At 30.8% G+C, this 26,861-nt stretch overlaps 2 protein-coding genes across 5 annotated transcripts in view; one reads left to right on the forward strand and one right to left on the reverse strand.

Moving 5' to 3' along the window:
* Positions 1 to 26,861, forward strand: part of LOC143190643 (disks large 1 tumor suppressor protein) — a 676,624-nt gene that overhangs the window by 145,061 nt on the left and 504,702 nt on the right. The window lies entirely within an intron of this gene.
* Positions 16,261 to 17,704, reverse strand: LOC143190648 (larval cuticle protein A3A-like). Its single transcript, XM_076395139.1, has 3 exons — positions 17,652 to 17,704; positions 17,365 to 17,598; positions 16,261 to 16,704 (listed from the first exon to the last, which is right to left on the reverse strand). The coding sequence occupies exons 1-3, from the start codon at positions 17,661 to 17,663 to the stop codon at positions 16,285 to 16,287; spliced, it is 666 nt and encodes a 221-aa protein (XP_076251254.1). The 5' UTR covers positions 17,664 to 17,704; the 3' UTR covers positions 16,261 to 16,284.

Raw genomic sequence — 26,861 nt, forward strand, 5'->3', positions numbered from 1 at the left:
GATCTTGAGTCTGATATTTGCAATGCTTCAGTTTTGCTTTAAAATCGTCACATTTCTTGATATATAAACTTAGTTAGCTTCTTCAACAGTTTTATTATAATTTGACTCTACAACCACCAAAATCGGCATTCATTTACTATAGTGAATGAAAACAATGTAGTTATGTGGTATTTAATTAATAATTATGCTTAACATTAAATCCGAATATCCTTGTAGATCATGTATTGAAACTTGGCATTGTGTTTGTGATGATTAGCATAAAAACAATAATTATATAATACCACCATAATTCATTATTTATATCAATGTTCCATCTAACTTCGAATTATAAGTGTTTAGAAAGTTGACGAATCAAGGTCTTTTTAAATATATAGTTACATATACAGTAACGATTAACGCTCACCTATTTTGTGTTAATCAACAAAAACTGATTTATGATTTTACTTCAAATTATTTTTTTCATATATTTTAAAGTCTTCTTTTTACCAACGAGGGTTTATCTGGACTGGACCTGCTGTTTAACGTGGGCTCCGAAACATGGTCCTCGGCATTAAGCCTACCGACCGGCGAGTGACCAACTTGGAAATCATCCCGGAAGACATCCGGTCTTACCCAGCCTGGTTACTGGCGTGACCCGGATCATTTTCTTTGTCGGATTTTACACTCTTGCCTAGGGGAATCACAAATATTAAACAATCACAAACTTAAATTACGACCATGTCTCAGCAGGATTCGAACCCGCGACTATCGCAACAGTACCTGGACCGCCCTGTCGCTTTTACCACTGCGCCAACCAAGCCGGCAGTGCAAAATATTGTTTAGACTGAAACATACATCCAGCATTATAGATGTCACATTATTTTTCGGCTATCTAACTTTGTAAATTGTAAATTTATTGCTTCAATAATTATTTTATTTTCAGCCCCCACTGCTAACTTCTATTTATTATTTCAATTTTGTTTATTTTTTTAATCAATAATTTTATTTAAGAAGTTTTTTGTACTAAATTAAAGTGCTCCAAAGTATTTTAGCGGTTTTTTAAAAATATTCTTCCTACATTGCATACAAAATGTGCAGGTCTTTATATATTTATTACGAAGATGTTATAATTGTCATACTACTGAGAATATGCGTTTTCAATGTTGCTTCAATGAGGTTTCAAGAGTGTATTGAAATACATAACACATTATTCATAAAAACATTAACACCTTAAACCAGACAATTGAGCGAGAGTTTACCTTTAACAAGGTTGTGTGGGATGTAGTACATTTTCAAATTTATCGGCTGGCTGTAATAACTTTAATGTTTATGCAGATAATTATCGACGACTTGATTAAATGAATGCGAGTAACGATACTATTATGACATTTGGACGATATTTTTAAGAAATAAATTTTTTTAGAAGAAAGAATATTTTTAGATTGTGTCCTCTTTATTTTTATGGACATTTTTTTCTGTAGATGACTTCTGTGTATTTTAGTTAATGGACTCTATATATATATATATATATATATATATATATATATATATATATATATATAATTATATAATTATATATAAGATAAATTATAACACCTTTAATACATCCATTTTTTTAATAAATCCAAATTTCGATTGTTAAATCACCCTCGAATCATATTCGAATTATTTTTAAAATTATAATATAATTCACTTGAAATCATTGATACGCCGCTGAAATATTATTAAATTTGCAATTCAAGAATTCCCTTTTCTTCGTAATTCTAATAATTATTTTTAGAGTATACTAGTATTTACGTTCACATCACTTCGGCAAATAATTTAAAAGTAAATTATACCAGAATAGTATTACAGGTAACTCTCTCATCGGTTTGAAACTTGTAAAGTTAATTTGCATCGACGGTCTGATAACTCATAAAATATGAATAGGAAGCGTGAAGTTTTATAATTAGCAGACTATTCTTGAAACTCCTTGTTGTCACGTATCGACAGGAGGAAATGCCTTTTGTAAGTTATGGTTATACTTTTTTGACAAAACACGTCATATTAAAATATTGGGCATTTGTAAAAAACATACCTGATGTTATAAATAGAACCATCAGATATTTTATTAATTTCTCTTAAGACATGTTGACATATGGTATTGCACTTAAATGTGAGGTTTGAACCTGATGAATTTTAAGTCGTAGACAAAGAACCAATCCGTAAAGTGTAATATATGTCGTGTGTGTAGTATACGAAATTGGTACCAAATATTGTTCCTTCTAATTAAAAGAACAGATAAAAATAAATTTATATATATATATATATATATATATATATATATATATATTATATTTTTATATATTATATTAATTTATCAAAAAAAATTAATACAATAATGTAAGAAAATGTATATATATATATATATATATATAACATTATCCATCTTCCCGGCAGCAATACTACGATACCGTGTCGATAACATATTGTTTGGTCATATATCCAATCAACAACTCATTGTAGAACTTAAGAACTATGAGAAAACCACGCCTTAGTTGAACAAACCAAACCAAATTGAACCGCATTGATCTGAACTAGTAGTAATCAGAATGTTTCGCAAATAAGCTGTCAATCAAGAGGATGGATATCTTGCGTCTGTTACTAGCCTATTCCTGATCTTGTTGTAACAACGCGTCATTGTATTTCTTGAACTGACATCGGTAGCTATCGGTAACATCATTTGGTTTTAGGAGCTCATAATATACAATATTATCTACCCCAACATATTATAACAAGACTTTGTGGACATTAATATTCCGCTTCACTGCTTATATCTCTTTATTAACTAGGAATCCGTTTCTGCACTTGAAGTTACATCACCAGTCACAATATTTCATTGCTAACTCTTCTTCTCATGTCTTGGCATTCAATAAAACCGCGACAATGAAACCGTTTAAAATGGCATTTTCTGGCATCTGTCATAAGTGACTTTGGGATATTTCTCATGTTTTTACATCTGTAAACAGTCGAATTAGCAACTACTAAATGGTCTGACAGCAGTATGGAAGTTAGTTTGAAACGGGTTTTCGTCCTGTAAGTCTTGTTGCAGACAGTTCTTTGGCATTGATATCAAAATCACAACTTGTAAATCGTTGAAACCAAAAACACCAATTTGTATTTGACATTGAGTAGCATCACCAAAAGTTTCATAACGTATTTGATGGGTTTCGACGGTAGATTTCTTCAAGACGTACAATTGTACTTAATATGAAAAAATACAATTTAAATACAGTACGATACAAAAACTTCGGTTTCGGTATTTATATAACTAAGCTACAGCAACGCGTAACCTAATACAATTAGTATATGATAATTTTCTGCATATATTATCTGTTATTAATCTTTTTCTATCATAGTTTTCGAAAATTTTTGATCCATTTATTGTTATGTTCTTAACATTAGATTAAAGCCTTTTGACCCAGCGGGTAGCCGTGCGAGCTAAGAGTTTAATACGCCAATAATAACGTACTAGCATTTAATTTCTCTGTGGCTAAGGGTCGTTTAAAAAGTGTATAATATAAAATAAAAGATAATGTTCGTAAAAATTAAGTGAGTATTTGAAACTTATAAGTGTTATTTTTAAATTGTATATACTACCAAATATGACGACGATCTTGAAAAGTACAAGAGTCTGACGGGTATGTAATTAATAATATTTTTTTGATTTTGGTGTTTTACTTCAGAGAAGGGAAGTTCGATAAAAATCATCATGACACTGTTCTGAAGCCATTTTGAATCTGCAAGTGTAAAAATTGAGATCTAATGTTACGTACATACTATAAATACTATACTCTTTCGACATTTTCTTTTACGTTTGGTTAAACAGATTCATTTGCTTGAAAAGAAGGGAGAATATTCTTATGGAATTAGTCTAGCCTCAGTGGAGATGGTGTTAAAAGTGCTACAAGTAGCTATTTTCACTCTGAATATTGATAACGCAGGATAGAAAGTGTCAATTAATGAGTTGGTTCCATATCTAAATTTTTAGGGCCTTTTCTTCAAAACGTACAATAGTACTTAATATGGAAAAATACAATTTAAATACAGTACGATACAAAAACTTCGATTCCGGTATTTATAAAACTAAGCTACAGCAACGCGTAACCAAATACAATTAGTATATTATAATTTTCTGTATATATTATCTGTTATTGATCTTTTTCTATCATAGTTTTCGAAAATTTTTGATCCATTTATTGTTATGTTCTTGACATTAGATTAAAGCCTTTTGACCCAGCGGGTAGCCGTGCGAGCTAAGAGTTTAACACGCCTATAATAACGTACTAGCATTTAATTTCTCTGTGGCTAAGGGTCGTTTAAAAAGTGTATAATATAAAATAAAAGATAATGTTCGTAAAAATTAAGTGAGTGTTTGAAACTTATAAGTGTTATTTTTAAATTGTATATACTACCAAATATGACGACTATCTTGAATAGTACAAGAGTCTGACGGGTATGTAATTAATAATAATTTTTTGATTTTGGTGCTTTACTTCAGAGAAGGGAAGTTCAATAAAAATCATCATGACACTGTTCTGAAGCCATTTTGAATCTGCAAGTGTAAAAATTGAGATCTAATGATACGTACATACTATAAATACTATACTCTTTCGACATTTTCTTTTACGTTTGGTTAAACAGATTCATTTGCTTGAAAAGAAGGGAGAATATTCTTATGGAATTAGTCTAGCCTCAGTGGAGATGGTGTTAAAAGTGCTACAAGTAGCTATTTTCACTCTGAATATTGATAACGCAGGATAGAGAGTGTCAATTAATGAGTTGGTTCCATATCTAAATTTTTAGGGCCTTTTCTTCAAAACGTACAATAGTACTTAATATGAAAAAATACAATTTAAATACAGTACGATACAAAAACTTCGATTTCGGTATTTATATAACTAAGCTACAGCAACGCGTAACCTAATACAATTAGTATATGATAATTTTCTGCATATATTATCTGTTATTAATCTTTTTCTATCATAGTTTTCGAAAATTTTTGATCCATTTATTGTTATGTTCTTAACATTAGATTAAAGCCTTTTGGCCCAGCGGGTAGCCGTGCGAGCTAAGAATTTAACACGCCAATAATAACGTACTAGCATTTAATTTCTCTGTGGCTAAGGGTCGTTTAAAAATTGTATAATATAAAATAAAGGATAATGTTCGTAAAAATTAAGTGAGTGTTTGAAACTCATAAGTGTTATTTTTAAATAATATATACTACCAAATATGACGACGATCTTGAAAAGAACAAGAGTCTGACGGGTATGTAATTAATAATAATTTTTTGATTTTAATGTTTTACTTCAGAAAAGGGAAGTTCAAAAAAAATCTAAAACATTATGACACTGTTCTGAAGCTATTTTGAATCTGCAAGTGTAAAAATTGAAAGTCGTATCGAGAATATCGTAACAATTTATTAATTTTTAATTCATAATATGGAATTAGGAAAAATTTAATAATTCAATCAAATGTTAATTTAATGCAGTAGTATGATATATTTACTAAAATATAATTATCGTTGTCGAATATTTCAACTAATTGTTATTATATTATAAGCATATAAAAAATAACACATCGTAACTGATCGACATTATTGTCGCGCAATTTAATTAAACTTCTCTTCGGTTTAACGTAACTTTTACCCTATTATAATGTTCGGCTCGTATTTGAGCCCAGTTATTTCGGTGACATAAAATCGTTTCGATTTATTAGCGACGTTGTCGGCCGCGGACATTTTTGGGTAATCGAGCTAGTTTTTGTCGTGACCCGGTTCCGATTTCTGGGGTTTTGTAATAAAAATCCACTACAGAAAAATACGAACTGTCACGCCTTACTATGCAAATTACAGGTAACAAAATACGACGCCACCGATGCAATATCGATCTACATGTCACAGTATATTACAAATTTTGAGAGCTTATTACGATTTAAATTGAACCACTGTCGTTTTTCCCATATTAGCCTCACTGATCCTGATAAGTACGACCTCTTAACATTCTCCTACTTCTTTTTGTCATCTTCTGTATAATTTCCATTGTTTGGCCTCTCTCTGAATCACCTATAGCTGAATACAATACTTGCCCAGCTTTTTAGAACCCAAGTTTTGGTTAGTTAATTCCTTTGATGTTTTAGGATATTACTCACTAGACCTATATATTTTAACAAGTATCTTTTCTGGAAAACAAATCACCTTCCAATACCATATTTTATATTTTTGCGCGGATTTCTGATATAAATGCAGATTTTAGACACCCTTATGGGCTTTTAATAAAACCAACCCAATACTAAGCTTTGTTTCTTAGCAGCATATTCAACTAACTTATTTATAGAATCATTATTAATTGCCATACACCTAAGCCTAACATATGCTAAAACATTTAAGTCTTTAAAGATTTCTTTTTAATTTAGATAACGATTTTAAAGTTACTGGTTTACAATGACTAAGGGATTTTACTTTGGTTTTTGCTTCTCTGTCTTTTCCTGTTTCTCACCTTATAACTACGTAATTCTATATCTTATCCTATATCCTATATAGTTAAGCTCATATTCAATATTTGAGCTTTTTTTACTCCATTTTGAGCATTATCTCGGTCTTTAATTAGGAGTACAAAGATTTATAACAATAGCCCATTGGGTTAACATGCGGATTTCGCCTAGATTAGTCTTCTTTGGTGGCGATTCAATAATAGACCCAAATTTTGGTCTACTCAGTAGAAAGAAACTGATTTTCCTGCATTTTTTGATATAGCCTTAGTTTTTTTGAATTATATCAATATCTTTCGCTTCTAACCATTTCAGCCGGTGTAACGACTCATAACACGTTTATCTTACAGAAGATGCAAAAATCCTTTCGTTTTATGCCATTGGAACACTTGTTGACATGTGAAAAAATATTTTGCGTGCATTAGCTGCCATTGTTTGTAATCAGAGGCAAAAAGCAGCACTTTCACACAAATGTTTTTTCTTGAAATTTAAAATTCTCTTTCATCATTTTGTGCTTCTGTTTTCTTCTGCTGGCAACTTGTTGATGTTGATAAACGACTGGTTTTATATTGTACCCCTAATACTTTTGTCTTCACACATGTGTGTTAGTTCTCAGATGTTTACAAAGGTTCTTAACACATTCTTGTTCATAACATAAAACAGACCACTGTAATCACTAGTATCTTTGAAATAGCACATTGCAGAGATTCGGAATAAGTTAATCTTCAATCAAAGTGCCACTAATCAATCTATATACCTACCGTACTAGTACTGGCGATCAGGATTCTATAACCCTTAAAATTGGTAATGATGAAACCAAGCATATTTTAAATGTTCCTATCAAAAAATTACTAAAGAGTTAGGAGCGTTAATTCTATTTCCAGTATACTGTTTGTGATGAATACTGAGTGCAATGAATGTGTTTTTTTATATAAGTTTAACCATTTTTAACCGACTTCGAAAAAGGAGGAGGTTCTATGTTCGGCTGTATATTTTTTTAATGTATGTTCGCCGATTTCTCCCTCAGTTATGGTGCGAATTCTTTTTTTATTCGAAAGAGTAAACTTCTGAGGTGGTCCCATTGGAATCAAATCATGATCCGTTGGGGGAATGAGGGATATCAAGGGAAACGCTCAAATGTCAAAGGCATGTACAAAGCTTTCCCATATTTTCTATCTAAAATAATCAGATATGTGTGTATAATGTCATCGCTGAGCTGATGCGGTGGAAAATCGGAAGTCGTTCAGTGCAAAAGCCATTCAGTTTGCTTTTTAGGCGCTAACTGTATGTAAGACCTCGTAGAAATGCTGTAGACTACTGCTTCGGTCGTGTAATGGTTAAAGCATATTGCTTCCAAGCGGAAATGGCGGATGAATTCCCGGCGCGGCGAGTAGTTTTTTGTTGTTCTAGTTTAGTTAAAACATTTCTCAAATCACCTAGATTAGATAGTGGACTTCGAGGCCTGAAGCGTTACTTATTTTCAATTATTGTTTCTTTATTCCTATCTTTCCTCATACGGGCTGCACCTTTTCTTGACCTACCTATTGTAATATTAAATAAAATAACTATGTAAACTATTGAGTAAATATCTAACACTAAAAAAAGAAAAAATTAAATATTTTTAACAAAATATTGAACCGAGTTCAAAAAGTAAATAAGGAACTCACTAAACATCAAAAAATAATCAAACTTATATTTTTAACACAAAAAAAAACGATTTAAAATAATATTTGTATCTAATAATCGTTGTAATCACTGAATAAAAATAAACAAAAACTTATTTAACCTATCCACTACACGTATTTTATATTCTAATGTATACTCACAATTTAGCTTAATAATAAGTAATATTAATATTTTAACTACTACTGGCTGATCACTTTGAAGTGAGTGCCGAGTAACAAATAATATTTTTTTGTTAGTAATTTAATTTTTTATGTCACAAAATTGTATTATTATTTTTGTATTGTTTGGGCTCGGCACCAACTGATCAGTTGGTAGTAGTTAAAATAATATTGTAAATAGATAAATAGGTTTAGGTAGGTATTAAGCTAAATTGTGTGTATGTAGTAGAATTGTACGTCTAGTAGATTATTAGTATATCTAGTGTTTATATTTTTTTGCTTTTATCATCGCTTTTTAGAATAATTCGGCAATTTTTTTCTAAAAGGAAACCCATTAGGCTTGCAACAATTTTTGTTTTACTAGGCATAGAATATTATACTTAATATTGTAGAAAGATCCAACTTAATCGTTTAATATGTCAATGCAGGGAGTCCGCTTGTTGTAACTCTCTTTTGGTCCGAATAAAACTCTTGCGGTGTTTCTTCTATATCAGAAATAATATCACACATAACATATCATCAGAAATAATGTCCAGAGCAGTCAGCCTTTTTAACCGTTTTTAACCCCTTTTAATATATCATGTATAGTAGTATACGCAGTATTACCTTTTTGTTATCTCTAACTATCCGTATATATAGAATAGATAAAGCAAAGAAAACAATAACTATATTAACTAATCATCCGTTCAAGGTATTTCTCATCCAATAACTAATTAGAATGAAATAATAGTGAGTAATTAATATATGTTTAATATTAACTCTTTCAAATTATACCTTTTTATATTCACATGTATTAAATTACCTATATGAAGTTTCTTTTAGATATATTTCGATAATAAATACATATTTTTTTAGTTTATATATATATATATATATATATATATATATATATACATATCAATATATGTATGTAGAAAAGTGTCGGAACTTTTATAAACCCACTACCCCATTAGACACATCCACGCATTAATATGTACAAGGTTGACACATTTTTTGATAAGAGGGCAGACGAACAATAAGAGAAACAAACAAAATGTTTTACTTAATATAATTAAGTGAAGCTCTCCAGGAGAGCTAAATTTTGTAACGCTTCGCAAGGGTAAAACATGCCGCCATAACATCCTTGTATTCTGCTCCGTAAATTTCAATTTAGTTAGTGGAACATTCCCCGGAATTACATAACATAAAACAGTTCGGACTCGGAGCCATTCCTCAGCTGAGATACACACCAGGGTTCTTCTTACGCAATAAAACTATTATATTGCGTCTACGGTATGCCGTATATTTATATCATATTTGTCGTCGTTTCTGCTATTTTTGCTTCAATAGTTCAAACTAAGCTATTAAAGAATGAGATTATTATGAGAAGAATTAATACTTTGGAGGCACCGTATGCTAACTTTAATTTTTCTGATATATGTTAATTGTGTTGAATTTTGCAAAATTAAATTTCTAATTGGCCGCTAAAGATTGTATTAAACATTTTTTTGTCTTTAGAAACGTCCTGTACTATTAAACGAGCAATTATGTTTATATTTCGTAATCAGCTGCGACGATTTTCGACACTACGACTTACGACACAGATCTAGGGTTAGGTTTTTTTAGGGCCTTTAAATGCGTATATATTCGACTACATTTTATTCATATTAAGTAGATAATTTCAAACAAATTTAAGAAAAACTGCGATGTTTTTAAGTGCTGTGGAATTGTCTGAATTTGTATAGAGTAACAAGATAACCCTCTTAGCGATTGAGCGTATAAATTTGTAATTTGTATCGTCTTATTCTTATATATTTTGATCTATGTTTTAAATTTTTTTCTCTTGTTTTATGGAATATACTACTTTAAATTTTTGGTCAATGTTTCTCAATGCTTAATAACTCATATATTTTAAATGTTTTTTTAGTTTGTTTTTTTGCTTTATTAATATTATTCCAAATTTATAATATACATGTTCCCCGTTGTTTCTGCAAAAATGTTATTTTAAAGATTTGTGACGTCCTACTATAAAGTGATGAACATGATTATGTAGTAATATATGGGGCCCAAAAAACAAACTAGGTATTTTTTGCAAAATATAACAATTTATTCTATAAAAATAATTTACTTATTTATTATTATTATTATTATTGTCAGTATTAATATGTAATTAACTTGGTATTGGTATTGGGTACTTGAAAAGGACATATTTCAATCTTAATGAAATGTGCTTTTTAGTCCCATTTAGAGAAATAATCCCTTAATTTTTCGTCAACATTACATCAAATTATGTAAGATTTATTTTTCAGTATTATCTCTATACATTCGGTCAGAATAATCAAAAACATTAAGTTAAAATTTCAAATAGTCTAAACACGTTTGCAATCATCCTTTAACAACCTTTGGTAGTTATTGCTACTAGAGAATTTGTAATTTGCAAAGTAAACGATTGTATTCTTGAGGAAGTTTACTTTACTTTTTATTTGTCTCAATAGAACATTGAATGGCTAAATGGTATAGGAATACATTTTCCAATAACAAAAAGGTTTCTAGCAGAAGAACTTGCTTAAAAAAATTTCCACTACGACACTACGATTTACGACACAGATCTAGGGTTAGGTTTTTTTAGGGCCTATAAATGGGCCTATATTCGAATACATTTTATTCATATTAAGTAGATAATTTCAAACAAATTTAAGAAAAAACTGCGATGTTTTTCAGTGCTCTGGAATTGTCTGAATTTGTATAGAGTAAATCGCCTTTCCGAGAAGTTTTACTGTTTTATTTCAATTTTAAGAAAACTGACTGAAGGTCGTCCTATGCTGTGTGATGCTCCATCGATTTCAATAGTGGTTTACACGTCTTAAATGTGCCAATTTTGACACCGAAGACGTTACTCGATGATGATCGATGAAGTTCTCAATAAAACCATCAATGGGGATCCTTGTCGACTAAAATTGATGTTTTCGAGCCGAGCACTATGCTAAAAGAGGCCTAACAAATCGTAATTTTTAAAACTATTGTCATCTAAGTGGACAGCAACTGGTAACAGGCAACATTTTGAGACAAAAGAAAAATCGTTCTACAAAATTTGTATTGAAATGTTAAAATGGCGCTGGAATGATTGTGTGGCTCTTGATGGAGATTACGTTGATGAACAAGGCTAACTTTGACGCGTTTTTTTCGTTACGCCATTAACCTTTCAATCCATGTGTTATAAATGTTGCTATATATTATATATGATCCACCAGATATAGAGAGTAACTCCTTCCAAGGAACTCCTCCTCTTATCTCTATTGATGACACATAGTTAGAATAACACTTTTCATTGACACCCAACAATAGTTTCAAAAGGCTTACCTTTTAATCTTATTTAAAAAAACATTTACAATTAATTCACAGTCTGAATAGAAATCATCCTGACGTCTATGTTTAGATATCTCACTCAAAACAGGTGGAAACCTTTCAGATCACATAGCCAGTGCAGTGGCAACTGGTAAGTATAAACAAATATCAGTGGCGAAATGTTGATAGTTGTTTTAAAATCCTCAATATTACTTTGTAACGACACTATATTGTTAATCAATTGGCATCTTAATGATATTAAAGAAACCATAAATATCAGGCAATAAGAACACTTTATTATAAGAAAATATAATTGCACTATTCCATAAAATAAAGATCTGAACATATTGGAAAAGTCTAGAGATGATTATAAAACTGATAATTCGTTTAAAACGTTTTTAAAACTCTTTAAGTATATGTATTTCTACAGATAATTGAAATATGATGCATTAGAGACTACTATAAGAGAGACTACTATAACTAGGACACGTATCAAACGGCGGACAAAATCTACAATCTACTAACAAAGACATCGAAAAGTACACCAGACTATATGTTCAGCCTATATAATAAAAACGGTACAATCCCATAATAATAGAGGCCGGAATAGGAGTAAAGACACAGCGATGTTATTCTTCAGCATGGCAAAGCTGGACCACATTTTGTTAAACTGGTGAAAGCATACTTGGAAACACTAAAATGGGTAGTGCTACCCGTCATAATTTCCGCTCATGTTCCTTCTGACTTGTTCTTACATGTCATAAGATGATCATGTCATAAGATAAGAAGATCTAAAAAAATTGCCATTGGTGGACAATATTTTGAATAAAGTACATTATACCAATGTAATTTTAAACTAATTTAAACAAATTCAATGCTACTTATTAAACATGTTTATCATCAAATAGTTATTTAAATTAACAAATCGCATTTTCATTAATAGATATCGCTCATAAATATTTATAAGTACCTAATATAGATACATTTGTAGTTTGTGGGCAATTTTATAATAAAATTACTATAGCAGTCCATCCAACGCAGACTCTTGTAGAGAAATTCAAATAAATTTAATAGAATTATTACAACGTATTATTGCAATAATATTTTTATATTTTTTTTTCTAAACCGGACGTACAGTTTAACGTAGGCTCCTCGGTCTTAAGCCTATCGACTGTCGAGTAACCAACGTAGAAATCATCCCATAAGACATCCGGTCTTACCCAGCCTGGTTGCTGGCATGAATGGGATCATTTTCCTTCTCGAATTCTGCACTCTTGCCTAGGACAATCACAAATATTAAATAATCACAAACATAAGTTTATGGCCAGTTCCCAGCATGATTCGAACTCGCGACTATCGCAACAGTAGGTGGACCGTCCTGTCGCCTTTACCACTGCGCCAACCAAGCCTGTATAAAATTTGTTTTATTAAATTTAAATTAATATTTAATATATTTGTATTTTATATTGTAAAAAGAACAATATTTTTGTACAAAGTTAACACACGAAGAATAAAGCCCGGTCATAGTTTAGAGCAACACAATACAAATTTGCTGAATTGCTAGAGTTAAGCAATGGAAAATTGACAACAAACGCATGGAAATATGATATGATTTCAAAAAGAAATCTTATTTGATGACGTGCTTGGCCACACAACAAAGAAGTCAGTAAAATTAACAATGTCATCAAGAAAAGCGGAGATTACAAAATCTACCATAATATAATTCAGTAATAGATTAAACCAAATTAATGATCCATATCCTAACGGTATTTCTTAATTCTATTTCTTATTTCATATACTTATTCCTTAATAAATACTTTAGAAAATGAACACCACATGAATCAATATTTTTTGAAAAGTTCATTAATACTGCTACAGCGCAACTCTGATATGTTAAAAGATTTTTTAATGAAATAAGACATGACTTATACAAAAATATGATTCCATATATGATTAATATGATATTCAGAAAAATTACATATTCTGATAAAATATCTTGTTTCAACAAAATATCTACTAGGATATACCATGTAGCGACATCCGCCTTCATAGCATTTTAAAGAGTCAAAAGATGCTGTACATTGAGTTATTGCTAAAAACAAAAGCTAAATCATAGTTGAAAAAATAAAAAATCTCTATCTCTTTCAGAGTACGTGTTTCGGCTGAAACCTAAGTAATTTCAAGCCCACTATATATAAAATAATGTAATTGTTGTCTTGTTTACGTTTCGCCGGAATTTTAACTACTACCTTAAACATTTTTGTTTATGCTTCCTTCCTCCCGCTCCTCCATTATCGCCCTCTGGCGGCAACGCAAATCTCTAAGTTATTAACCAAAAAAATACCTTTAAGTAGAGCTAAAAAAGAAAAACAAGTGGACTTTAAATTGAAAAAGTTGAATTGAGAGAAACCTTTCACGCGATTTGGTTTCATTTAACTTTCGAAAAACGAAATCCAATCATCATAATTCCGCATATTTTATATCGCAACGAAAACGTATTATATTTTCCCTTGCCAATATAAAATAAAGGGAAGGTTTATGACTCAGTGAGGTCGACAAACATTTTAGAAAAAAATTAAGTCTTCTCTTTTCTATTGAAAGACAGAAATCATTTTCATCATTTGATATCAGAATTAAATTATTATTATTTATGTATTAGTCTGTAATAAACTTGGTATTCGTATTGGATACTTAAAAAGGACATGTTTCAGTCCTAATGAATTGTGCTTTTTAGTTCCATTTAGAGAAATAATCCCTCATTTTTTCGTCAACATTACACCAAATTATGTAACATCAATTTTTCAATATTATCTCTATTCAAATTTCAAATAGTCTAAACACGTTTGCAATCATCCTTTAACAACCTTTAGTAGTTATTGCAATTTGCTGTGGTTTTATAAATGGTATACGAATATATTTCCCAATAACAAAAACATTTCTAGCAGAAAAGATTTAATATAATGTACAAGTGACTCAAGTATTTTGGAATATTGGAATGTTTGCTGCCCCTGAGGTTTGGCGAGCGCTCTCAAATCATATGGAACAATACATAACAAAAAATTAAAAGGAATTTTCAAACTAGTTTCTACTTCACCCCAAATTTATTAACTAGATGTAGAGAATTATTAACGTGTGAAAGAGAAGATATCATTGAAAGAACATTAAACATTTTATTTTTTTGTTAAGCAGTTTTATTTTTAATTGAAAATAATATTGATATAATATGTTTTGTGGTAGCAATCAGTTAAAGTATTTAAGTTTATTAAACAGGAAAAAAACAAGGACCCATGATCACAACGCAGACAGAATAATCAAAATATTCAATCACCTTTCCTACATGAATATCTTGATGCGTTAATTCAAGCAATTGTATGGTAAAATTAACCGATAAATGTTAACTAATAAATGGTAATTGTAAAACTTTACTAATATTGCATTTAGTATACATATTCCAGTCTTTATGGAGATAAAAATCAATTAGTTTGTTTGTAAACTTTGAGTTATGGTACTTCTTTATGTAGCCTGTTTATGTTAATAACAAATATGAGGATCATGTAATTGATATAATTTGAGTAGCTTTATGATTATCGTAATAAATGGAAGTTAACAAAAATTATAATTATAGCTAGGATATGTTCTTATCTAAAAAACTAATAAGAAACTAAATTAAACTATGGTAAATTGTTAGTGTGATTGTAATTTTCCCATTTCTCACGTTATCATTTTTCTGCTAATAGCTTCGTATTATACATAATATAATATTAAATTACATACTTCTACATAACTTCTAAGATAGACCATGTTTTTGAATAAACAATAGAATATCAATGAAGTGCAATCTAAATTAAACTGATACCGATTTAGAATCTATCTGCTTATTTTTTTATTCTGTGGGTCTTTGAATTTAAAACAAAAAGTCATACCAAAAACGGATTTATTACTTTTAGTGTCTTAAGGATTTTTTTACTAGATGCTAATTTTATATTAGACAGCTTTAAAATTTTAATTTTGAATGAAATTGGCACAACATAACCTAAGTGTAATTTTACCTGCGATCTGTTGAAGTTTGTGCTATTAGAAGACTATTAGTACTACGAAATAGATAGAAAAAGCTTCTTTAGAAGTGGCGATCCCTCTACGGTGTGTTAAGCCTTCACAAAAAAAGAATTTTGATTTTTCAAAATGGTAACGATTGAGCGTATTGTATAAAATTGTATCATCTTATTGTTATATATTTTGATCTAGATTTTAAATTTTCCTTTCTTGTTTTATTCAATATTCTACTTTAAATTTTGTTGGCCAATGTTTCTCAATGCTTAATAACTCATTATATACTTCAACTGTATTTTTTTTAAGTTTGTTTCTTTACTTTACTAACATTATTCCACATTTACAATATACATGTTCTCGATTATTTCTACAAAAATGTTCCTGTTATCTTAAAGATTTGTGACGTGCTTTTATAAAGTGATGAAAATTATTATGTAGTAATATATGGGACACAAAAAACAAACTAGGTGTTTTATGCACAATATAACAATTTATTTTATAAAAATAATTTACTTAATATAAAACCAACGTCATGAAGGGTGATTCAATAAATTATTTAATGGATGACTGATGTGGAGTAGGCCAGTGGGGCGGCTAGTTTGGCAACGGGAGCGGCATAGGCAGCTGGGGCAGCGTAGGCTAAGGGAGCAACTGGAGCTGCGATTTTAGCAATTGGGGCAAGGGGAGCGGCCAGTTTAGCAACTGGAGCAGAATAGGCTAGAGGGGCAGCAAGTGGAGCAGAGTAGGAAATAGGGGCGGCGATTTTAGCGGCTAATGGGGCGGCGTAAGAAATTGGAGCGGCAACTTTAGCGATAGCTGGAGCAGCTACAACGGCTTTAGCAACGAGGGGTTCTTTGTGTACTACGGCGTTGAATCCATTGACTGGGTCGGCAGTGTAGTCAACGGTTCTCTTGGTACCGTCAGGGTCTACGACGGAGTAAGATCCCTGAACTACATCACCATTACGGCTTTCAACCTATCGAAATTAAAATTATAATATATATATATATATACATATCTTTATTTTAAATTTTCTTCTCTTGTTTTATTCAAAATTGTATTTTAAATGTTTTTTTGTTACTAATATTACTCGAAATGCATGATATGATTCGCCATTATTTCTATAACTTTTAAATGTTTGAAGGTTGTTTATTGAGTTGTTGTTTGTTAATTGACTTTAATTGAATGAATAGTAACTGAACGGTTATTTGATTAGAATAGATTAAATATCAGACAGAGATTATTCTTAATTCATAAATAATGATGTTATATTCTATGTTGTGACCGGAGAAAGATAATACTTTTAAAACCTATCTATCATAATTAAGTTTTTGGTAAAAGTTTTTGGAAGCAACATTTTTTATGGATATTGACAATTGACCTAAATTTTTAAAAGGGCCATACAAATCTTATTATATATATGTTATATAACGCAATAAGTACGACAGCGAGTTGATATAAGTGGAGTTTTTCATTTAAATAAATTAGTTTTAAAGTAAACTAAATGTATTTGCTTTTAAATAATATCCGTTTTCATTTAAATGTAATAGTTATTGCAATATAAGGGCAAATAATTATTTTTGAACTACAACCTCAGTTAAATAGAGAAAATCTGTTTGCATAAATGAATGCTTACTTGGCTTTTACTATCTCCAGTAAGACCATCTTGAACGTCATAACCGAAAGTGTATTGAGGGTTGGGGTCATATTCTTCGGAAACCACCGCTTTAGCTACAGGGGCTGCTACAAGGGTCTTGGCAAGGGGAGCGGCAACAACGGTCTTGGCCAAAGGGGCAGCATAGGCTACTGGAGCAGCAATAGGAGCTAAACCAGCCCTAGCAACAGCGATAAGGGCAGCAAAAGCTACAAACTGTACAAATCGAAAAAAAATTAAAAAGAGCATTACTTTTTTCAGATTTGTACCTTGAAAGCCATTGTGATGGATGTTATGATTGGATATGTTTGCACTAAAAGCACAAGTGGTGTTGTGTACAATTTAGTGAGATACCGGCTGGCTTTTTATATGATCGAACGTCATTAGCTTGTCTTTCGAGTGGTTCCATTGTCAACGACAAATTTCGAAAGAACCCGCTCTGCATAAAGGTCAACAAGCGCGTGTAGTTTAATGCAAGTTTTTTGTCAGCTGAAAGAAAATCGGAATAAATTCCATTAATTTTTATTGCAATTATTTGTCATTTATACAAGAAGGATGTATAAAATACTTAATTGTCATAAAAATTATATGGTAATTACAGAAATAAAATTATCCAGGTTTATAATATTTTAAAAGTACAGTCTTAGCTAAATAATTTAATAAATTTATATGATATTGAGGAAACACACAGTACTGATTTTTCTCAATGCTTGTTGGTATATAATATTAAAATATTGTTGATAAATACTATTAAGTTACCACTTTTGTCGATTGCTCTTTGCTTCATCTCATCAACCACGCGTACGTTATAGTACTAAAGTTAATTAGATAAATATATAGTAGTGCTCTACATATGATACAACATATTAACAGATGTTCTAATAACTATAATACTTAAACGAATAATTTAAGTTGCAGTGATGAACTTGAGGTTACCATAATGATATTGAATCAAAACAAGAGAGTAGGAATCGATATGTCGAAAATTTTATTAAAAAAAATTAAAAAAAAAGTCTATATTTAGATCGATATTTTTTTAACCGATATGTTAGACGATGGTTTTCAATAATTAAAAAAAAAACTAATTATATTTATTAAACGTTTAAAAGAACCTTTTAACTATTTTTAACACACTTTAAAATTAGTACTTAATTTTAAAGGGTTCGTCAAAGTTGGTACTTAATTTTAAAAATTCTTTAAACGTATTACCATCATTGGAAATACCAATATTTTTTTGACTCTATATATCAACATTCTTATTTATTTAAAAATGTCAATATATTTTCTGATATCCCTTATTCAGAAGCGATGATTGGTGGTAAATTACAAAAGTATAAGAAGAATAAAACAAAATTTATTATTATAATATTTTGGACCACGTGGCTGTTGAAACTTAAAATAACTGCATATTTTATATCATAAATAGTCCTTCTAGAGAGTTCATTATGCTTGAAATTGCTGCATTATTTAGTTGTCATTGGGTTTTCCCAATGCGAAAAACTACTTTCAATGAGTTCAAGTTATAATAAAATCGACTATAATTAAAAAAAAAAATTTTTCCCGCCTTCCATATTTTCACATAAGGGACGGATTAAGTATACTGAAACGATTTTGTTAAAGTTCAGGAAGAGCGCCTTTATTTAACCTCTTAACGAACGATAAAACTTATGAAATACCAAGTATGCAAGTATAGGCCTACAATAAATAATATCAACTTGGAAAATGTAGTCATTTTTTGAATATTTTCCTCCTCTAATGTCTATAAATAAAAGTATTTTTGCTTGAGAATTTTAAGATGTAATACAGTATTAGTGTTTATTTTTGATTCCTGCTTTGGTTGTAACTTCACGACTGAAAATATTTTGCATACTCGTAAATTGAACTATTCCCATTGCATTTTTTCTACTATTTTGCATGTATTTTAATTGATATTTTATAGATATCACATTGTTTTTTCCAATGCAGCTACATTTTTTAAATTCCAATTTTTTCTTAAACCCGTACTTCTCTTGAAGAAAAATACATTTAAAATCAATAAAATGACTGTTAGGACCAAAGATAACCCTCTATCAAAAATATTGAAACCAAATTATCGTAAAACTAGACGGTTTTGTCTTGAAAATCTTTAGATCTCTTAATCTTAAGAAAGTTTCAGATTTTAGGAAATATACTTATTTTTTAACCGTAACAAATGTCTCCCTATTCCACTAACAAATGTGCCGTTCTTTTAATGTCTAAATCGAATGGGAATTTAGCATACACAATTTGTTTCACTTGTGACTCAATATTTCAAGAAAGCTCATTTTTCATTAAATAAATGTATTTGATACTCGTCAGAGTGTAATATTAAAAAAATATAATAGTTTAGTGTATTATTTGTCCAATAAATGATTAGAAAATGTTGATACCTAATGATTTATATTTAAATAAAATAATAGAGTTATTTTTTCGAAATATAGTTGAAATATTTCTATGTTTTTATTACATTCCATAACGTGTTTTATTGTAATGTGATCTGTAGATGTTTGAAAATATTGAAGATGTGGAAGAATTTAATATTCAGTTAACGTGCGCTAGTAAATTATATGGTATAATATGGTAGAATATATTAATATTACATTACTAATAATAACTGTTCGTATAAGTTTTCCGGATTCCTTACTAAGCTTAAAATAATTTTCATTGTCAGTTACTTCGACGCGATTAAATTGCATTACAGAATCGGCTCTAGACCGATTTAAAGACAAGTTGCTCTCATTGAAGTTAATAATGGGAAAGTTGTTTGGACGCGACGTGAGCGTAACCGATCTACAGGGAGAAACATGTTGCAAAAGACGACCACACCCTTGACATTTATCCGCCGAAAGTGGCTGAAGCTAAGGCGAAATTTTATGCACCTTTTCTGGCCACGCCAACGAAAAGGTCGACCTCGCAATGATTTTTAGGTTCGCTAATTTATGCGCAAAGATAATTGTTTCATGTTTTTCTTCTGTGAACCGTTTTGGAACCATATCACCAAAAATTAATATTTAGTGTAAACTTTCTTCGAAATTTACATAAACTTGTATATGCTAACTATTATTAATTGCTGAAACAAATTTTGTATACTATTATGTATTTTATTCACAAAAATTACTTATGTCTTTATTGTCTTATTTGTTTATTACTTTATTGTCTTTAAAAAATTCTTCATAATAAATTTTTTCTATTCTGTTTGAAATATGTCTAAAACAAGACTGCAAGTCACATTAATGACTTCCTGTGGCAACAAAAATATAATAACTTTTTGAAAATACTTCCCCTCATCACAGAAATATAAATAATTGTCACTCAGTGTTGATTGTTCTTTATCTCTAAAAGGATGCAATGATGAAATTATTCTAACAAAATTCATCATCAAATTTCGATTAGTACTGAAAAATACTGGAACACTTTCAGCAATACAAGCATGAATAGCTCTGTGAAATATTGTAATTGAAATTTTTTCAGGAATATTGATGATATTTCGGACGGCGTTTTTACATTCACTCAACAAATACCTCAAAACATTCGCAAATAATGTTACCAAAGCACAAATCGTGATATTTTCGCAAAAAAAAATGTTTAAAGGCCCCAAAGGATTTTCCCATCTCAAATTTAAAATAATATTCTCAAATTACACAAGTAATATGATGTTCATCATTGTAATGTCGTGGTGGTCTTAAATTGGTGTCGTGTTTTGGCCATGGTGTAATGGGTAGCCTGATAGGTAGCAACAATTTTCAATGTTCATGATTCTCGTAAGAAATATATAATTTTTGACAAATGGACCTTTTTGTTCCGAAGTAATTATTCAAAGCACATGTTCATAGAACCGCCTTCGATAAACATAGGTGGGATCCACTTTTATTTTTTCATTCACCACAGCGATAAATAATTCGATTTCAAATACAGTTCTGCAGGATTTAAAATTAAATAATACATCTCATTTATATAAGATGCTTACACGTATTTTGATCATCAATATCTATTGGTGAAATTGGGTGATTAAAATAGCGATTTTTCACATAGCAAGTTCGATTCATCATGTATTTTCTACATTCGTTGCTTTTATTGTTTGATGTGAAAAATCTGCTACAGAGGCTCATCAAATAGTTTCGGACATTTATAATGATGCTATTGCTTGCTCGGCTGATTAAAAAGTGGCGACTAACGTCAATGACAAATAACGGTCTGGAGTTGAATTGCAAGACTTATTGGAAGAATATCCTGGTCAAACTGTCAAATACATTAATAGAAAATTTGATGAATCAATTACTTTTGGATGTTTGCATGCGATGGAAAAGATCTAGAAGGAGGAAAAATAGAAACTACAAGAATTGCCATTGAAAATGCCATTTTGAAAGATTTCAACACCACGGTTTAATTGCTTACGAGTTTGGTATCACTTGTTATGACTGGCGATGAAAATTGAATATAGTAAATCAATCCCAAGGCCACAGAGTCATGGGTCTCTTCGCCACACTGAGGATGCGGAGTATTCATGGCCATAAAGTCGTGCTATGCATATACTGAAACCAAATGAACAGTTACTACGAATATCTACCGACACAAATCGAACAAATTTAAGTACGTATTGTGACAGGAAAAAATCCCACCAATAGCAAGTAACAGACGCAAAATCATTCCTCAATCACACTCGACAACATATTTATAGAGTTTCGGAAGATATCCTGCGCTCAAATGGAATGTTCTGCCGCACTCAACGTACTCCCCAGGCATAGCTCCTTCTGATAGCCACTTATTCAGATCTTTGACTCCAATTGGAACCAATAATTATAGAAAATGATCGAAAGTATTTTGATTAATATATATTGTACCTATTTTTTTAAATAAATACCTTTTTAATGTGAAAAAAAAAAGAAATAATCAGAATACATGAAATAACCGATTATATAAATTCTAGAATATCCTAATATTTTTAGTGTAGCATATAACCGGATACCACCAATATTAAAAATTGTTTGTTTGTAATGGGATTTATAATTCATATCTGGCGCAAATACCTATTATTATTTATACCGACGAAACCGAATGCTCCTTCCGTACAACCATCATTTTACATATGCGGAACTCTAACAAAGGAATAAACAAATAAAAGCCGATCGAACCGAAATGCTGTCAACGCGATGGATTCGTTCGTATCGGCCGCCGGAACATTGCGAGGGAGTTCGTTTCCCCAGTTTTGTTTTCAATTAGACCGTAACCCATTTGTTGGACGGTTTTGCGCGTTTTATTTTCAGATGCATCCATTCGGACAGACGACAATATTTGCATTTGAAAAAAAGATACGTACATCAGCGCGGACGAAATTTATTAATCAAAAGCAATCCTTAATGAGTGTTCTACCAAAAATTAAGTTGATTAAATAAATTATTAAAGTGTTAGAAAATATGAAAACTAAAATTAATATTAGTTTAAAGTTAAAAACCAAGTTGTTTAGATAAAAACGGATAAACGCCGCGCTATGGAAAAGGAGTTTGTAAGTTGAATATTGCAATTGTTTTTCTAGAAAGTTTCTATTCTGAATGAAATAGCCGGTGCTTTAGGGTAGTCTAGTTTTGGTTGATTTCGATATCATCTGTAGACTCTCGTCGGATATCCAAGGTTGTGTTTTACACTTTAGCGGCGCACTCAACAAAAGTTTCAGATATTTGCTTCTCTGTTACATCAATATTCTAGGTCTTCTACACCCGCTTTTACCCTTTGAAATCCAAGTTGCAGGAGGAGATAATGATCAGAGCAATAATCAGGTTCTCGCATCAACCCAATATCATTAGGGGTGGAATGAAACCCTCTTCGGTTTAGCCATGTTAGATGGATTGGTGCTTCAGAGAGTTTTAGAATACTGTTATCCGCCACAAGGTTATTTAATGAGGCAAATGACAATAAACATACATCGTCGACATTCATTTATGACATCAATATGTGGCAATGTTTCCGCATCAACCTTGAGTTTTAGTTTATATATATAGTGTTAGTTTTATTTTGTATTATCAAAGGATTACAATTAAACTACAATTATATAGCGGCAGTAATTTGTAGAGTTGTGTTTTATTGTATTTTTATTTTTTATTACATTTTCCTTAATAAAATATGCATCGAATCACTGCACTCTTCCTAATGAATATTCCAATTAGTTGTTTCCACTCTCATCGCCTTGACTTGATAATTTTCAACGTTGAATCATAATCACATATCCCGAAATTTTCATTCTGTCACTATCACCTCATAAGGCCACTATTCAAGTTAATAACTAAGCTGTTAAGTTTGAATATATCCAACACTTGCTCACGATTCACACTTGTCAAATTCTTCTTCTCTGTGCCTGATGGAGTTCATGAAAATCTAAGGTGTTATTGAGACAATGCTTCTTTCCTCTAAGCCAAGCAGTTCTTCATTGCATATCGTTCTCTACTTGCATGTCCACTGTAATAATTCTTTGCCACCCTATCAATTTAATTGGATTAAATATGCAGTGATCAGTCCATATTGATCAGTCATCACAGAACTACGGTGTATTTTTTCCATGTTTATTTTTAAAAAAGGTAATTACACAAAACGCAATTAAATATTTTATTTATATTCAGTAACAATTAGAAAAAGTTAATTTTTCAACAAGGTATTTTCAAGCTTTAATTTAAATTTATATTTTATGTCCACCAGTATGCTATAGGGTGCATTGTCCATAACAATAACTGACCGGTCCTCCAAGTTTTTTTACAGCTGCTTTTCATACTGGAGAAAATATATGAAATGGTTCATTTCTTCTATGTACTCACCCTTGTGATACACTGCTCCAGGAATAAATAAAACCGTTTCTGATTCTATTAGGGTTTCTAGCATTAAGAACAATTATGTCTAATGAATTATTTAAAAATATTATTATTAACGAAATCTAATCAAATGTTATTCTAACTTGTTCCTTTTTCCGTCAACTTTTGTTATCCTTACACCTTTTTATTAGCGTCTTGCCAAGAGTGACTCCTTTTGAATTAGCCAAGTCTCGTCCAGAATGAAATATTGTATTGGTTGTGTTGTATTCTTTTAATTATTGTCTTCTTTTCGAAGCAAGATCTGGATGTTCTATTAGACATCTTTGTGGGTTATCTTTTACTCCATCTTATCTTTACACCTTTTAAATCATATGTTCCCTAACAATATCTGAAGGGACGAAAGACAATCCTCACAGAGCTGCATATTCCTAGGTTTTCTATGTATACTTTCCAGGCTTATAGTTTGGTCTGAAAGAATTTTCAAGAGGGGGCACCTATTATCTTGCAACTGTTCGAACTAACTGATTAGGGGCGCAATCTATTTCAGTCCCTGATTATTTACTAGCTTCGACATTTTCAATCAGAATAGATACAGATAGATTATATTAAGCATCGATTTGGAATTTTTCAAAACAAGTAAAGAGTCAAAACAACATTTTCTGGTTTATAACCTTTATTTGTTATTACTAAATTTTTGAAGAATTTTGCAGACATTTAACAACCATAAGAAATTTTATATTTTGGTTATATATTCGTACGGATCAGACAACATTTTATCTTTTATTAACTAAAACATAATGAGTAGGAAAGACACTGTCTCAACTTTAAACGAATTTACAAATTTCGATAGACGCAACATTCATCGTGATGAAGTGACTTCACTGTTATTTTGGATAGAATTTATAGTCTAAAGTTGAATATATTCAAGTGGCTCTCTCGACATATAAAACTTCTTATGAAGACTATAAAACTATGATCACAAGAACGTGGCATAAGGAAGAACAAGAGGTCCTTCGCTCGCCGGCATTTTCTTGTGCTTTTTGAGTTAGTTTCATTACAAAACAGATAAGCCACTTGAAAGTTTTCACCATCAATTTTCCTTTGCCGTCCCGTCTGAGAAGTTTCCCCGATTCTACCCCCGCTAGTAATTAATAAGATTCTACTTATTAAAACTTCCAAAGTCGGGCGGCAGCGCCCGGCGCCGCCGGGGCGAGGGACGCCGAGGAGGAGGAGGAACATTTTTTAGCAGGCTTCGGAAAATTAAGCCTTTTAAGTGGAGCGGCAAAAAGGTTTTTCATTTTCTTTTCGCCTCTCGCTTGTAACAACATCAATCGTGGAATGAGCTTGATTCTGTTTAAAAATTAATTTTGTCTCTTTTCGGTCTGCATCGGTCTCCTCCTTTTTTTTCTGGTATTTTCCTATCGGTGGTCGTGCTCGTAAATTTTCCCGCCCGTCTCCGGTTGGGATCGGCGCGTCTTTATGTTCGCAAATTGTTATTTTCCTGCTAATTTAATTGGATGGATTTGGTTGGAAAATCGATATAATCTGAGTCTTGATGAAATGTTGGTATTACAATGTAAGCCCGTGGTTCATGACATTTTTAATTAGCACATTTTAATTAGATGATACAATACTGGTTCTCATCATCCATCCATACGTCTAGTCTAGAAACGTGAACGTTAGGTATTATTTTCATGTGAAAAAATGTTCAAAGAATACCTAAAAGAAAAATAAAGCAAAAAAGGGTGTATAAATAAAATGGCGCTCCCCTGTTAACAAGGTTGCAAATTTTTTAGTTTGTTGTTATTTTATTATTTTTTATTTTTTTATTTTATATATATAAAGATATATACATATACATATATATATATATATATATATATATATATATATATATATATATATATATATATATATATATATATATATATATATATATGGTGAGTGACCAACTAGTAAGACAACCAGTCTTACCCAGCCTGTTGACTGTCGTGACTGGGATTATTTTCCTTGTCGGACTTTACACCTAGACCACATTTGCCTAGGACAATCACAAATATTAAACAAACACAAATATAAATTTACTACGACCATGACCCAGCAGGATTCGAACTCGCGACTATCGCAACAGCACGTCACCTTCACCACGCTAACCAAGCCGGCATATTCTTGAAATGTAGAAATAAGAAAAATGGATGTTTTCACATTTCTAGGATACCCCCTGAAGTCACTTAATCGTCAAATATTTGTATGGTAATTGACAACCATACTAAAACGCATCACGTGGAAAGGAAATTGACATTTTTGAAATTATATTCTTTATATTGAAGTTATTTTCAAACATCATTTAAATTTTTTTGAAAATCATGTAGTTATTCTTTAGGCTAATTACTTAATAAATGTTATATAATATGTGATCTTTTATGATGGTATCTTTACTTTTAAGGTTCGGCCTCCGCTATATTCCTGGTCTTCAAACAATAAATTCACTATTCTTAAAATGTTTAAACTATTTACGAAAATACCTTTCACTTAATTCCAATAAAATTGTTTTTATAAGCGCTAAAACTAGAGAAGAGAATTAAACACATTTTAAGACTAATATTAATTTAGATCATAATATCATTTAGATTTAAGATTATATAATTTATTTTCAAGATTACA

This window comes from Rhynchophorus ferrugineus, unplaced genomic scaffold, assembly GCF_030347505.1.
Source record: "Rhynchophorus ferrugineus isolate W39M unplaced genomic scaffold, kcgeb_rfMv2 rfM2, whole genome shotgun sequence".
NCBI lineage: Eukaryota > Metazoa > Arthropoda > Insecta > Coleoptera > Curculionidae > Rhynchophorus > Rhynchophorus ferrugineus.

What these genes read in the sequence shown, in the direction of transcription:
- LOC143190648 (XM_076395139.1), bottom strand. An exon ending in CTGGAGATAGTAAAAGCCAA is followed by an intron (nt 16,705 to 17,364) that starts GTAAGCATTCAT and finishes TAATTTCGATAG; the next exon opens with GTTGAAAGCCGTAATGGTGA.